The sequence below is a fragment of the Procambarus clarkii genome, chromosome 81 (genome assembly GCF_040958095.1).
Source record: "Procambarus clarkii isolate CNS0578487 chromosome 81, FALCON_Pclarkii_2.0, whole genome shotgun sequence".
Lineage (NCBI taxonomy): Eukaryota > Metazoa > Arthropoda > Malacostraca > Decapoda > Cambaridae > Procambarus > Procambarus clarkii.
The window spans coordinates 16,355,524-16,367,782 of record NC_091230.1 but is presented as its reverse complement, the minus strand read 5'-3'; the positions used below and the strand labels follow the sequence as shown (position 1 = coordinate 16,367,782).

General features: G+C 44.7%; 1 protein-coding gene across 1 annotated transcript; it reads left to right on the top strand.

Annotated features, from left to right (window-relative positions):
• The first annotated feature begins 237 nt into the window (after nucleotides 1–237).
• Nucleotides 238–5,998, top strand: LOC138358073 (elastin-like). The gene is made up of 2 exons (XM_069315544.1): nucleotides 238–763; nucleotides 5,880–5,998. Exons 1-2 carry the CDS (start codon nucleotides 238–240, stop codon nucleotides 5,996–5,998), a joined length of 645 nt encoding a protein of 214 aa, XP_069171645.1.
• The last annotated feature ends 6,261 nt before the right edge of the window (nucleotides 5,999–12,259 follow it).

Here is a 12,259-nt window from a genome sequence, read left to right as displayed (position 1 = left end):
GCACAGGAGCGTGGCTGCAACAGACATGTTAGATATAATGTTTACAGACATGGCAGTGTGCCCGTGTGGCCAGCGAGGACGCGGCTCGCATGGGGAGTCGACCTAAACAAACCCCCACAAACACCAACCTTTTACAGCCGTACATTAAATTTTAAAATAATTAAGAGAATGGCAATACTGTGATAATAATACATTTTATTCCTCACAACAATGGACCATAAAATAGCGATAACCGTAATGAAGCTGAAGCAGTCGGATTTTACAGCTCCTTCGAGGGCAGAGTATCTGTGGTCTGCTGCTGCTGCTGTTGCTGAAGCAGCTGTTTATGTGGCTGTTGGTGCTGCTGGTGTGGCTGTTGTTGTTGGCACAGCTGTTGTTGGTGCTCCTAGTGTAGCTGTTGTTGGTGGTACAGCTGTTGTTGTTGGTGCTCCTGGTGTAGCTGTTGCTGCTGGTACAGCTGTTGTTGGTGCTCCTGGTGCAGGTGTTGTTGGTGATACAACTGTTGTTGTTGGTGTAGGTGTTGGTGGTACAACTGTTGTTGGTGCTGCTGGTGTAGGTGTTGTTGGTGGAACAACTGTTGTTGGTGCTCCTGGTGTAGGTGTTGTTGCTGGAACATCTGTTGATGTAGGTGATGTTCGTGGAACAGCTGTTGTTGGTACAGCTGTTGTTGTTGCTGGAACAGCTGTTGTTGATGGTGTAGGTGTTGTTGCTGGTACAGCTGTTGTTGCTGGTACAGCTGTTGTTGATGAAGCTGTTGTTGCTAGTACAGCTGTTGTTGTTGTAACTGCTGTTGGTGGGGTTTGTGGTATATCTTATTATGTAACTTGCTAATATGATTGATGCTGTCTCTTAATTCTTATAGTAAATACATTACGGTAAGCTTCTTCTGCGTAAGTCATTTAGTCTCAACTTTCCACAAAGGTTTCGATCAATACCTCGCGAACTTCTCAACTTGTTGTCTTCAAACTTACATGTAAAGTTTTGTAGAAGGAAGACTGCTGTTGTTTTTGCCTTGCAATATCTTATGCAAGCCTCACTGAAATTTATTTAAAACTTTCTTCTCTTGTAAGATCATAAAAGTAGTGACTTTTGTTATTGGAGAGTGCAGGCCAGTGGGAAATTATGTGATATTTGTTTTATGTTTCCTGATAGTCAAGATCCTCAACGTATGGAATTACAACAAAGTACTTTTCTAATAAAACTCATCTTCTGTTATTGTAAAGTGAAAACAAATGATAAATATTGTTTATATTTTATTTTAACTAAAAGGAGAGATTTTTTTTAAATCAGGAGAAGCGATGCCTGGGTGACTTATATTACTTGTTATGCTGTCGTCCCTAATCACGCCACACTACACAATCCCAGAGCCCCTCAAGACGGGGCTCCATGACTCTCACTAACACGTTTTACCCCTAACAACAACCATATCATCTACCACACATACATACACCCATATAAATAGTAAACCCCACCTACACCATCACACCCCATCTCCACCATCACACCTCACCTACACCATTACATCTCCACCAAAACCATCACATCTCCACCTACACCATCACATCATATATATATATATATATATATATATATATATATATATATATATATATATATATATATATATATATATATATATATATATGCGAACAAGCCTGAATGGTATTAGTTATATATATATATATATATATATATATATATATATATATATTGATAATCATTTATAAACTCGCGCATCTGTATACAACGACGCAATATCCCACCACCCCCCGCCCCCAAGAGTATATACACCTTGCAACAGATGCTGCAACACAAACAAGGATATATCCCCCCCCCATGTGCAAGGTGTGCAACAGCAGCCAGAGGAACGGGCAGGAGTCAGCGTGACGGAGCTTCCGTTCCTTTACTCTCCCGGCGGGATCATTGCCGGACTTTCACCGCCCATTGTGTCCTGCCGCGATTGAAAGAAATTTAGGCTTCCTGCGCCAGTCTCAGCCGAGCTTAAAATGCTGATTCCAGCTGATAACTTTGTTAATTGCTGCCTGAGATAGCTGGAGGGCGGCCAGGGAGGTGGGAGGGAGGCCAGGCAGGTGGGATGGAGGCCAGGCAGGTGGGAGGGAGGCCAGAGAAGTATAAGGAAGGAGATCACGGAAGAGGCAGGAAGATCTGGACAAAGGGAAGGAAGATCAGAAAGAAGGAGGCGGAGATAAAACAAGAAAGATCAGGAAGAGGGAAATTGTGATAAAGGAAGAGACGTGAAGGAGTTGAAGGATTGCCAGCGTCTCTCCTGATTGGTTTATAGTCTGTTGTGTCTGTTTTGTTGGTGTTTGCAGGTGTGAGGGTGTGTGTGCAGGTGTGGGAGTGTGTGGGGAGGTGTGGGATTGTGTGTGCAGGTATGGGAGTGTGTGTGCAGGTGTGGGAGTGTGTGTGTGCTGGTGTGGGAGAGTGTGCAGGCGTGGGAGAGTGTGCAGGCGTGGAAGAGTGGGCAGGCGTGAGAGTGTGTGCAGGTGTGGGGGAGTGTCCAGGCGTGGGAGTGTGTGCAGGCGTGGAAGTGTGTGCAGGCGTGGGAGTGTGTGCAGGGGTGGGAGAGTGTGCAGGCGTAGGGAGTGTGTGCAGGCGTGGGAGTGTGTGCAGGAGTGGGAGAGTGTGCAGGCGTGGGAGAGTATGCAGGCGTGGGAGTGTGTGCAGGCGTGGGAGAGTGTGAAGGTGATGAAGCTAGCAGGTATTTCTGCCTGAACCTCCATATAGCTGTATACATATGAACACAGAAGTAGTGATATATGAAGGACAAACATACACATATAAGACTCACCGTCAGGAAACACCTTTATGCTATTTCAGAAAAGTAAATAAAAATCCCTTTCATAGAAATTCAATTAAAAAATATAATCTAATAAATTATTTTCAGGCAGAAAAATCGTATTGTCGGTGAAACTATATCTTATAATACATTGGGTGTAGTCTGGGCGTCATGGGTGTAGTCTGGGCGTCATGGGTGTAGTCTGGGCGTCATGGGTGTAGTCTGGGCGTCATGGGTGTAGTCTGGGCGTCATTGGGTGTAGTCTGGGCGTCATGGGTGTAGTCTGGGCGTCATGGGGTGTAGTCTGGGCATCATAGGGTGTAGTCTGGGCGTCATGGGTGTAGTCTGGGCGTCATGGGTGTAGTCTGGGCGTCATGGGGTGTAGTCTGGGCATCATAGGGTGTAGTCTGGGCGTCATGGGTGTAGTCTGGGCGTCATGGGTGTAGTCTGGGCGTCATGGGGTGTAGTCTGGGCATCATAGGGTGTAGTCTGGGCGTCATGGGTGTAGTCTGGGCGTCATGGGTGTAGTCTGGGCGTCATGGGTGTAGTCTGGGCGTCATGGGGTGTAGTCTGGGCGTCATGGGTGTAGTCTGGGCGTCATGGGTGTAGTCTGGGCGTCATGGGTGTAGTCTGGGCGTCATGGGTGTAGTCTGGGCGTCATGGGTGTAGTCTGGGCGTCATGGGTGTAGTCTGGGCGTCATGGGTGTAGTCTGGGCGTCATGGGTGTAGTCTGGGCGTCATGGGGTGTAGTCTGGGCGTCATGGGTGTAGTCTGGGCGTCATGGGTGTAGTCTGGGCGTCATGGGTGTAGTCTGGGCGTCATGGGGTGTAGTCTGGGCGTCATGGGTTTAGTCTAGGCGTCATGGGGTGTAGTCTGGGTGTCATGGGGTGTAGTTTGGGTGTCATAGGGTGTAGTCCGGTCGTCATGGGTGTAGTCTGGGCGTCATGGGGTGTAGTCTGGGCGTCATGGGGTGTAGTCGGCCCATCATGGGGTGTAGTCGGCCCATCATAGGGGTGTAATCGGCCCATCATGTGATGTAGTCGTCACGAGACTAACTTCACCATCCCCCACTAGTATAATAACTACCTAACTGTCCAATCTTGTTAGCAAGAATTGCCTGTGACAGCTGTGTAGTGAAGGCACTTGTTTGAGCTCTCTGCTTAATCAAAGACTTGAATATTTCAGCCTTTACTCAGAGGTCGTACTCAAAATGATGAAAAGGAATCGGGAATCAAAGGACTGGGAGCTTCCGGGTCCTGTTTACACTGAGAAAGTTACGGGAGATAGGTTCCTAGACGATAGTGACGTCATCGCTGGTTCCTCCTTCTGGTCAGCTGATTGGACGTTGGTAGATGTGATATCCGTGACGTCGTGACAGGGTGTATCTGAAGTCTGATTGGTTGATGGATGTCAGTTAATTATTGACAATCTACAACCAATCAGAGGTGGTTGTAGATTGCACATCTCTATTTGGTCTAGTAACACATGCTCATGGTAGAATGTGATGACACTTTTCCTGCTGGCAGAATGACACTTTTCCTGCTGTCGTGATGACACTTTTCTGCTGGCGGAATGACACTTTTCCTGCTGGCGTGATGACACTGTTCCTGCTGGCGTGATGACACTTTTCCTGCTCAGTGTGTCAACGAAGGGATAACGAGGTCCCTCTGCGTTACTACCAATATGCACCAAACTTTGGGACTAATAAAACCTGAGAAGCCAGACACTGTACTTGATAATAATAAGAGTCTAATTGATCCATTAAGGTAATCATGCATTTTATTCACTCAAGAAGGCTCCGCGCTCATGAATAAAGACTAATTGGATAATTATACTGAAAAACCTACGAAAAAACATTAAAAAAGGATTTATAGATGAGAAGTATTCACCCAGTGAAAGATGTTTATTAAAAATAAATATATATTATAAGCTTTTAATTTAACTATTTAACCTAAACGATAATTACATTTAAAAGACAAAGGATTAATATTGTTTACGATAACGATACGTTTTGGAACACCTACATAGCATTATCCTCAACCCACTGACACTATCATCAACCTACTGACACTGTCATCAACCCACTGACACTGTCATCAACCCACTGACACTGTCATCAACCAACTGACACTATCATCAACCCACTGACACTATCATCAACCCACTGACACTATCATCAACCCACTGACACTATCATCAACCCACTGACACTATCATCAACCCACTGACACTATCATCAACCCACTGACACTACCATCAACCCACTGACACTATCATCAACCCACTGACAATGTCATCAACCCACTGACCGGTCTAGTTAGCTCGCTGCACAGTCACTCAGAACCCGGCCACCTCAACACACACACATTGTGTGTTGATTGACTATTGAGAGGTGGGACCAAAGAGCCAAAGCTCACTCCTCGCAAGCACAACTAGGTAAGTACACTATATAATTATATATCGGTATTTATATTATATATATTTTTGTATTAACACTTTTGGGTACACTTGCATGTGTACAGCTACCCTAGACTATATGAAGGGGAGCACATTATGTCAAAAAACTAGCTACGTGATACTAAAAATCCCCATCACACAGGATGGTTAGTCATACAGAGGCATGTGATCAGTAGTCTGCACTGGCAGACTCTAGGTGCATTATGAGGATGTCAACATGAACACAAGAGTGAAAAAAGGCAGCAGTGATACTAAAAGTCCCCATCTCGCAGGATGGTTAGTCATACAGGGCCATACGTTCAGTAGCTTCCACTGGCAAATTTTGGGTGCAATATGAGGATATCCTCAAGAATACGAGAGTGAATTAAGTAATTGCAAAGCTCCAGGTGCCTCATGCCAACGGGTCTGAATGGTCTGATAACTGGGCATTCGGTGATGTAGTGTGGGAGATCGTGCCGTAGTTCCTGCTCACAGAGTTTGCACCTGGAGTGCTCAGGATTGGGAGATCCGCCACCTGCATACATAGGATGTCGGCGGAGAAGTCTACGGTGAATATTACCCACGTTTGACTTACTCATGTGTCATGGGGAACATTTGCATTTTATATATTCAAGTATTCTAGTTAACATTAGCAGCAATACTGATGCTAGTGATGATATTGATGATGATAATGATGAAGGTTATAATGATAATGATACTGCTAATGATGGTCATAATGATTATGATGATAGAGATATTTGAGAAGATGTCAGATTTATACTGATAAGGATATTTATAGATTTTATCATTGTGAAGGTAGTTATGGTATTGATGATAACAATTATTGTTGGAATTATTAATAATAAGAAGTAAGATAAGTTTATGGATAGTAAGAAGAAAAAAAGTATGTTTATGGGCAGCACAAAACGTCGACCAGACTGTGCGACACAGTGGTTGCAAGGATCAGATTGGGTTACCGTTACCTGTGGCAGGTGGCAAGAGGTGACGGATCTCCCAATCCTAAGCACTCTGTGAGCAGGAACTGCGGCATGATCTCCCACACTACATCACCGAATGCCCAGTTTTTAGACCATTCAGACCCGTTGGCATGAGGTACCTGGAGCTTTGCAATTACTTCATTCACTCTCGTGTTCTTGAAGATATATTCATATTGCACCCAAAATTTGCCATATTGCCATAACAAAATAATATTGTTAATCTGGAATAGTATATCGCATGTTGACGTGTAAATTCCCAACGGCTAAATTATGATGTACTTGTGATAATTACTTATTCTGTTACTACTGCCACTACTTCTTATACTACTGCCACTGCTACTACTACTACTGCCACTACTACTAATACTACTATTATTATTACAACTACTACTACTATTACTACTACTACTGTCTTACTATCCACTTTGCCTACTACACTACTTCCTACATATATTCCGTCTCTCCTCCTCTGCTTATTACTTATCTTCCCTCATTTCCATCTCTTTTGTCTGTCGACCCGACCTTCCTCCCTTTATATCCCTCTCCTCTCCTTCCATCTATCTCTTCTGCTACACTTTCTATCTTCTCTCCTGCCCTCCCATCCTCCCTACTACTCTGTTCTCCTCTACTCTCATTTCCATCCCGTTTGTCCGTTTCTCTCTTATCTCCCTTCTAGTTACATATTCTGCTGTTTTATCTTATCTCCTCCCTTTCCTTCCATTCTCTCTCCCGTCTTTCCTCCCTCCCTCAATCCCTCCATCCTTCCCCCTCTCCCTCCATTCCTCCCCAGCTTTACCTCTCTCTCCTTCCTCCTTATCTTTCCTCCTCCTTCGTCTCACGATACGTTCATTCTTAAATTAATCTCTCTTAAGCTTCCCTCAGATAATTATCTGTTTATTTTCTCTCTTTTCATCTTTCCTTTCCTTTTTCCTCCCCACCTCTCCTCCCCTCTTCTCTCTCCCCCTCCCCAACACACAGAATCTGTCAGTAGGGGTGGAGGGAGGGGGGGGGGGACAAGAAAGTTTCCTGGAGACACATAGCGTCTCCTGGAGTCACAACTTTCCTTCACCTTTACAACTGTCTCCTCGTCCCCAGCCTCCCCAGCCACCACCCTCACTATCCATCTCTCCCCCTCCCTCACTATCCATCTACCCCCCTCACTATCCATCCCTCCCCCTCACTATCCCTCCTTCCCCCCTCACTATCCATCTCTCCCCCTCACTATCCATTCCTCCCCCCCCCCCCCCCCCTCTCACTATCCATCTCTCACCCTCCGGCCACACGACACCAAAGTGCTGTAAATCCTGGCGCCGTTCCTCTAATTTTCGTGGTAATCTGCCGCACCGTCGCCAGGACCACCGGGGCGATTATGTCCCCCCCTCACTCCCTCATGATCTCCCTCACACCCTCATGATCTTCCTCACACCCTCATGATCTCCCTCACACCCTCATGATCTCCCTCACCCTCGCTTCTCTCCTTCACACCCCTCCCTCGCCCTCCATTTCGCTCTCTTCTTCTGTTTAATCTTCGGCTTTTTCGTCTCCTTATCCATATACTTGACATTGTCTTCTCCTCTTGACTCTCCCTTTCCACCTCTCCTTCCTCGCTTCCTATCCTTATTTTCCTCTTCTCCATCCGTCTTCTCACCATCTCCCCCTCTCCCTTTCGTTCTAAGCCTCCTCCTCTTTCTTCACCTTCTACATCTTTTACACTGCTCTTCGTAATAAGAACTTTTTCAGTTGTTATATCTGTGATATTCATGTCTACATGACTCTCCTTTCTCCACCATGGTTTATCTTTGCATAGTTCTCTGGGTTATTCCTGCAGTCATTGTTCCGGCGTCAGTTATTATTGACCCTGCTGCAGTTTCTTGATCTTTGTTCAACCGCATCGATCTTCTTTACATAAAATATCTCATAATTCTCCTTTATGCTTCTCGTAGCCTCCCTGTATTCCTGTTCTTGTTTCCACCTCTTGCTCTTCTTCCTTCCCTTCTTGCCTTCCTCACTTCCCTTTTTCTTGCCTTCCTCACTTCCCTTTTTCTTGCCTTCCTCACTTCCCTTCTTCTTGCCTCCCTCACTGTATCCACCTTTCTTCTGTCACACTACTTTACCTCTATATCTTTCTCTTTCTATTCTAACCTATTTCTGCCTGTAGGATTGAGGTCTAGATCTTGGACCCAGCTTTTCTATCCACCGGTTTTCTAATACAATGACTTCTGGCCAATAGCATTAGACAATTGGCCGGTTGTCTAATATAATGACTCTTGGCCTTTCCCAATCATTCCTACTTTTAAAGTTGTGAATTGAGCTAACCTCAACAACCTGCTCCTTTAGGTCATTCCATTTACTCACTACCCTTAAGCTAAAAGATAACTTTCTAACGTCTCTATAACACATCTGAGTATCAAGCTTCCATCCGTGTCCCATTGTTTTATTAATATTCATTGTAAATATTTCTTCAGTTTACACCTTGTAAATCCCCTTAAGAATTTTGTACGTCTTTCCCTCTCCTTCCTCATTTCTTGCGTCGTCAGTTTTAGTTCCTTCAGTCTTTTCATACCTCATCCCTCGCAGCTCTGGGACGAGTCTCGTTGCAAACTTCTGCACCCTTTTGAGTTTCCTTATGTGTTTTTAGATGGGGCTCCAGGATGGGGTGGCATAACTGGCCTCACATTGGCGGTAAACACTGATCTAAAAGCCTCCTTATTTAGGTTTCAGTTGAATGTTCTGATTTTTGCTCGTGTAAGTTATGTAGCTGACGGCATTCTATTTATATAAGCCTCTGGAGGTAGCTTTGGCCTTGTGTCCACTCCCAGATCTTATTTTCTAGTCGTTATGGGGAGGTACTTCGCCCTTCATCGTGTATTGGCTTTGCGGTCTCCTGGCTTCTGATTCCATTTCCATCGCCCTACACGTCCTGTCGTTGAACTCTAGCAGCCATATCAAGGACCAGTTCTGCAGCTTGTTTAAGTCATCTTGGAGAAGCTGACAATCCTCATCTGTCTCAACCCTTCGCATCAATTGGGTATCGTCTGAAAACATCAACATTTAAGACTCAACTCTTGCAATAGATCATTTACATAAATGAGGAATAGTATGGGTCCCAGCACCGATCCCTGAGGTACCCCTTGTTACTCTACGCCAGTCCTCGCTCCTCACTGTCACTCTCTAACTCCTGTCTGTTAGGTAATTCCTCACCCCTTTAGTGCTTCCCCGCTTACTCCTGCCTGACTCTCGAGTTTGTATACTCACCTCCTGTATGTTACTGTATCAAAGGCTTTTTGGCAATCAAGAAATACGCAATCTGTCCAGTCTTCTGATTCGTCTTACTTTCGTTACCATAAAACTACTGGAGGGTTCGCCAGGCATGATTTCCTTTCCCTAAAGCCGTGTTGATGTTTGCTTACAAGCCTAATTCTTTCTAGGTGTACAACTAGTCTTAACTTTATAATTCTTTAAAGTACTTTGCAATTACAGGTTGAGAGCTAGCTCCTGGTGTCCCGTCTCTCCGTCTGTCCCGTGGTGTCAACGCTTTGAAGTGTGTACTCACCTAGTTGTACTCGAGGGGGGTTGAGCTTTGGCTCTTTGGTCCCGCTTCTCAACCGTCAATCTACTGGTGTACAGATTCCTGAGCTTCTCAAGCTCTTTCATTTGAAACTGATAGATTTCAAACAGCAATTTTTGTTGAGTCTTTGCCTTGCTTGCTATGTCATTTTCATATTGCCTCTTTACCTCTCTTCTCACCCTGACGTATTCATTCTTGACGCTCTGGTATCTTTCTCTGCTCTCTAGTGTCCTGTTATTTCTATAGTTTCTCCACGCCCTTGTACTTAGTTGCTTTGCTAGCTTGCATCTCTGATTAATTAAACCATGATTTTCTCGTCTGCATTTCATTTTCTTCCTTTTAGACTGGGACGATGTTGTCTGCTGACTCCTTACACCTCTGCGTGATGTAGTCCATTAAGTCTTTCGCCGTCTTTCCTCCGAGCTCTGTTTCCCAAGTTACATCTAATAGGAATTTTCTTGTCCCCTCATAGTTGTGTGTGTGTATTCACCTAGTTGTATTCACCTAGTTGTGTTTTCGGGGGTTGAGCTTTGCTCTTTCGGCCCGCCTCTCAACTGTTAATCAACTGTTTACTAACTACTTTTTTTCAAATATATATATATATTTGTGTACAGATAAATTGTTTTCATCTCTCACTTTCCACCTAACTCTTCTTCCCTCACTTTCTCCTCTTTTTCAACTCACTCTGTTTCTCTCTCTCTCTCTCTTTCTCTCTCTCTCTCTCTCTCTCTCTCTCTCTCTCTCTCTCTCTCTCTCTCTCTCTCTCTCTCTCTCTCTCTCTCTCTCTCTCTCTCTCTCTCTCTCTCTCTCTCTCTCTCTCTCTCTCTCTCTCTCTCTCTCTCTCTCTCTCTCTCTCTCTCTCTCTCTCTCTCTCTCTCTCTCTCTCTCTCTCTCTCTCTCTCTCTCTCTCTCTCTCTCTCTCTCTCTCTCTCTCTCTCTCTCTCTCTCTTCTCTCTCTCTCTCTCTCTCTCTCTCTCTCTCTCTCTCTCTCTCTTTCCAATTGGTCTCTGTAATCCAGCCGCGGTCTCTTGCAAGTCTGCTTCTCTCCCTTAGCGTGCAGGCCATAAGCAGTTAAGGATGCCTAGGTCCTTGTGGGAGGAGCTGAGAAGGATTGTTCCGGATCACTGAGGCTCTCTATAGGGCTCCGGGAAATTCTAGATGCTTCTTGGGGTTCCTTGAGGCTCCTGGGTGCTTCCAGCGGCTTTCCAGGATCTCTCAGGACATTTAGATGCCTTTGAATGCTTCGCGAGGTTTCTCAGTGCTTGCCTGAATTCACAGCTTCTCTAGTATTGTTGAGATTTCCTGAAAATCGTCATAAATTCTCATATTCTTAAATAACCTTAACATTTCTCCTGATCTGTATTGATCGTGACATTTTGTGGGTATATTAAATTTTGGCACTGAAGCTATATTCAAAATGAAATTTGATGACACCAGCTGATAGCCAGATTATACTTTAATATATCTTTATTTCAAATTTGCCTGCTAAATATTTTTAATGAATCTGTGTATAGTCATGTCATCCTCTTGGGTGTTATTTAGGCCATAACTGTTGTGGGTTATCTGAATATTCTGTTCTTATCTACCTTACCTCTCTCATACTTTGGTGGGGTTCTGGGAGTTCTTCTACTCCCCAAGCCCGGCCCGAGGCCAGGCTCGACTCCAAGCAACAGGCTGTTACATGGAGCGGCCAACAGGCCCAAGTACCCACTGCAATCCGGTTGGTCGGATGGAAATTCAGATGAGCCTGAATTTCGTGGAATTTGGCTTAGATATGGGTATTGAGTGACTAAACAGTTCTGGCCAAGAGTTATTTGGCAGATCAGTCAAAACCAGAGTTATAGCCCCGCTCCTGTGCCAGGTAAGTCCACTACGGGATCACCATAACCCGTACTACTTGCAAATTTTTGTTCCCAGTAGCTGAATCTAAAACAACAACAGCCAAAACAATCACAATGGACTATCCCGAAAATAACCCTAGACTTATATTCCACAACCAACCCGTGACCTATTCCACAAGTGAAGACCAGTTACCTAGTCCGTAACAAAGGGTTAGGGTCATCAACTGTCCAATGTCGTAATAGATAAAACAACTTTATTTTACTTGCCGTCATTTGTGTCGCATCGCTATAGAACGGAATTTTCATATAACAATCAATTACTTCGTTAAACAATGAGCTGTCATAAAACATTGCTAAAGGCAGTGGTGACTTGAAGAGACCTGTGGGTGCCAGTTTCCGTCGTAGCTGCTGGCCACTCAGCCCTGGTGAGGCAGCCCAGCTCTCTCAGGTCTCTCTGTGTGTGTGCCTTACACTCCAGCCACATTCATATGCAAGGAAAATCTAATTCTCCTTCCAGGTAAGGACAAAAAATTGTTTTAGCATAAATTTGAATATATTACGGTGAATGCAACCACCATTAAAATGATTTTTCACTTGCATATTTGTCCTGCAACGA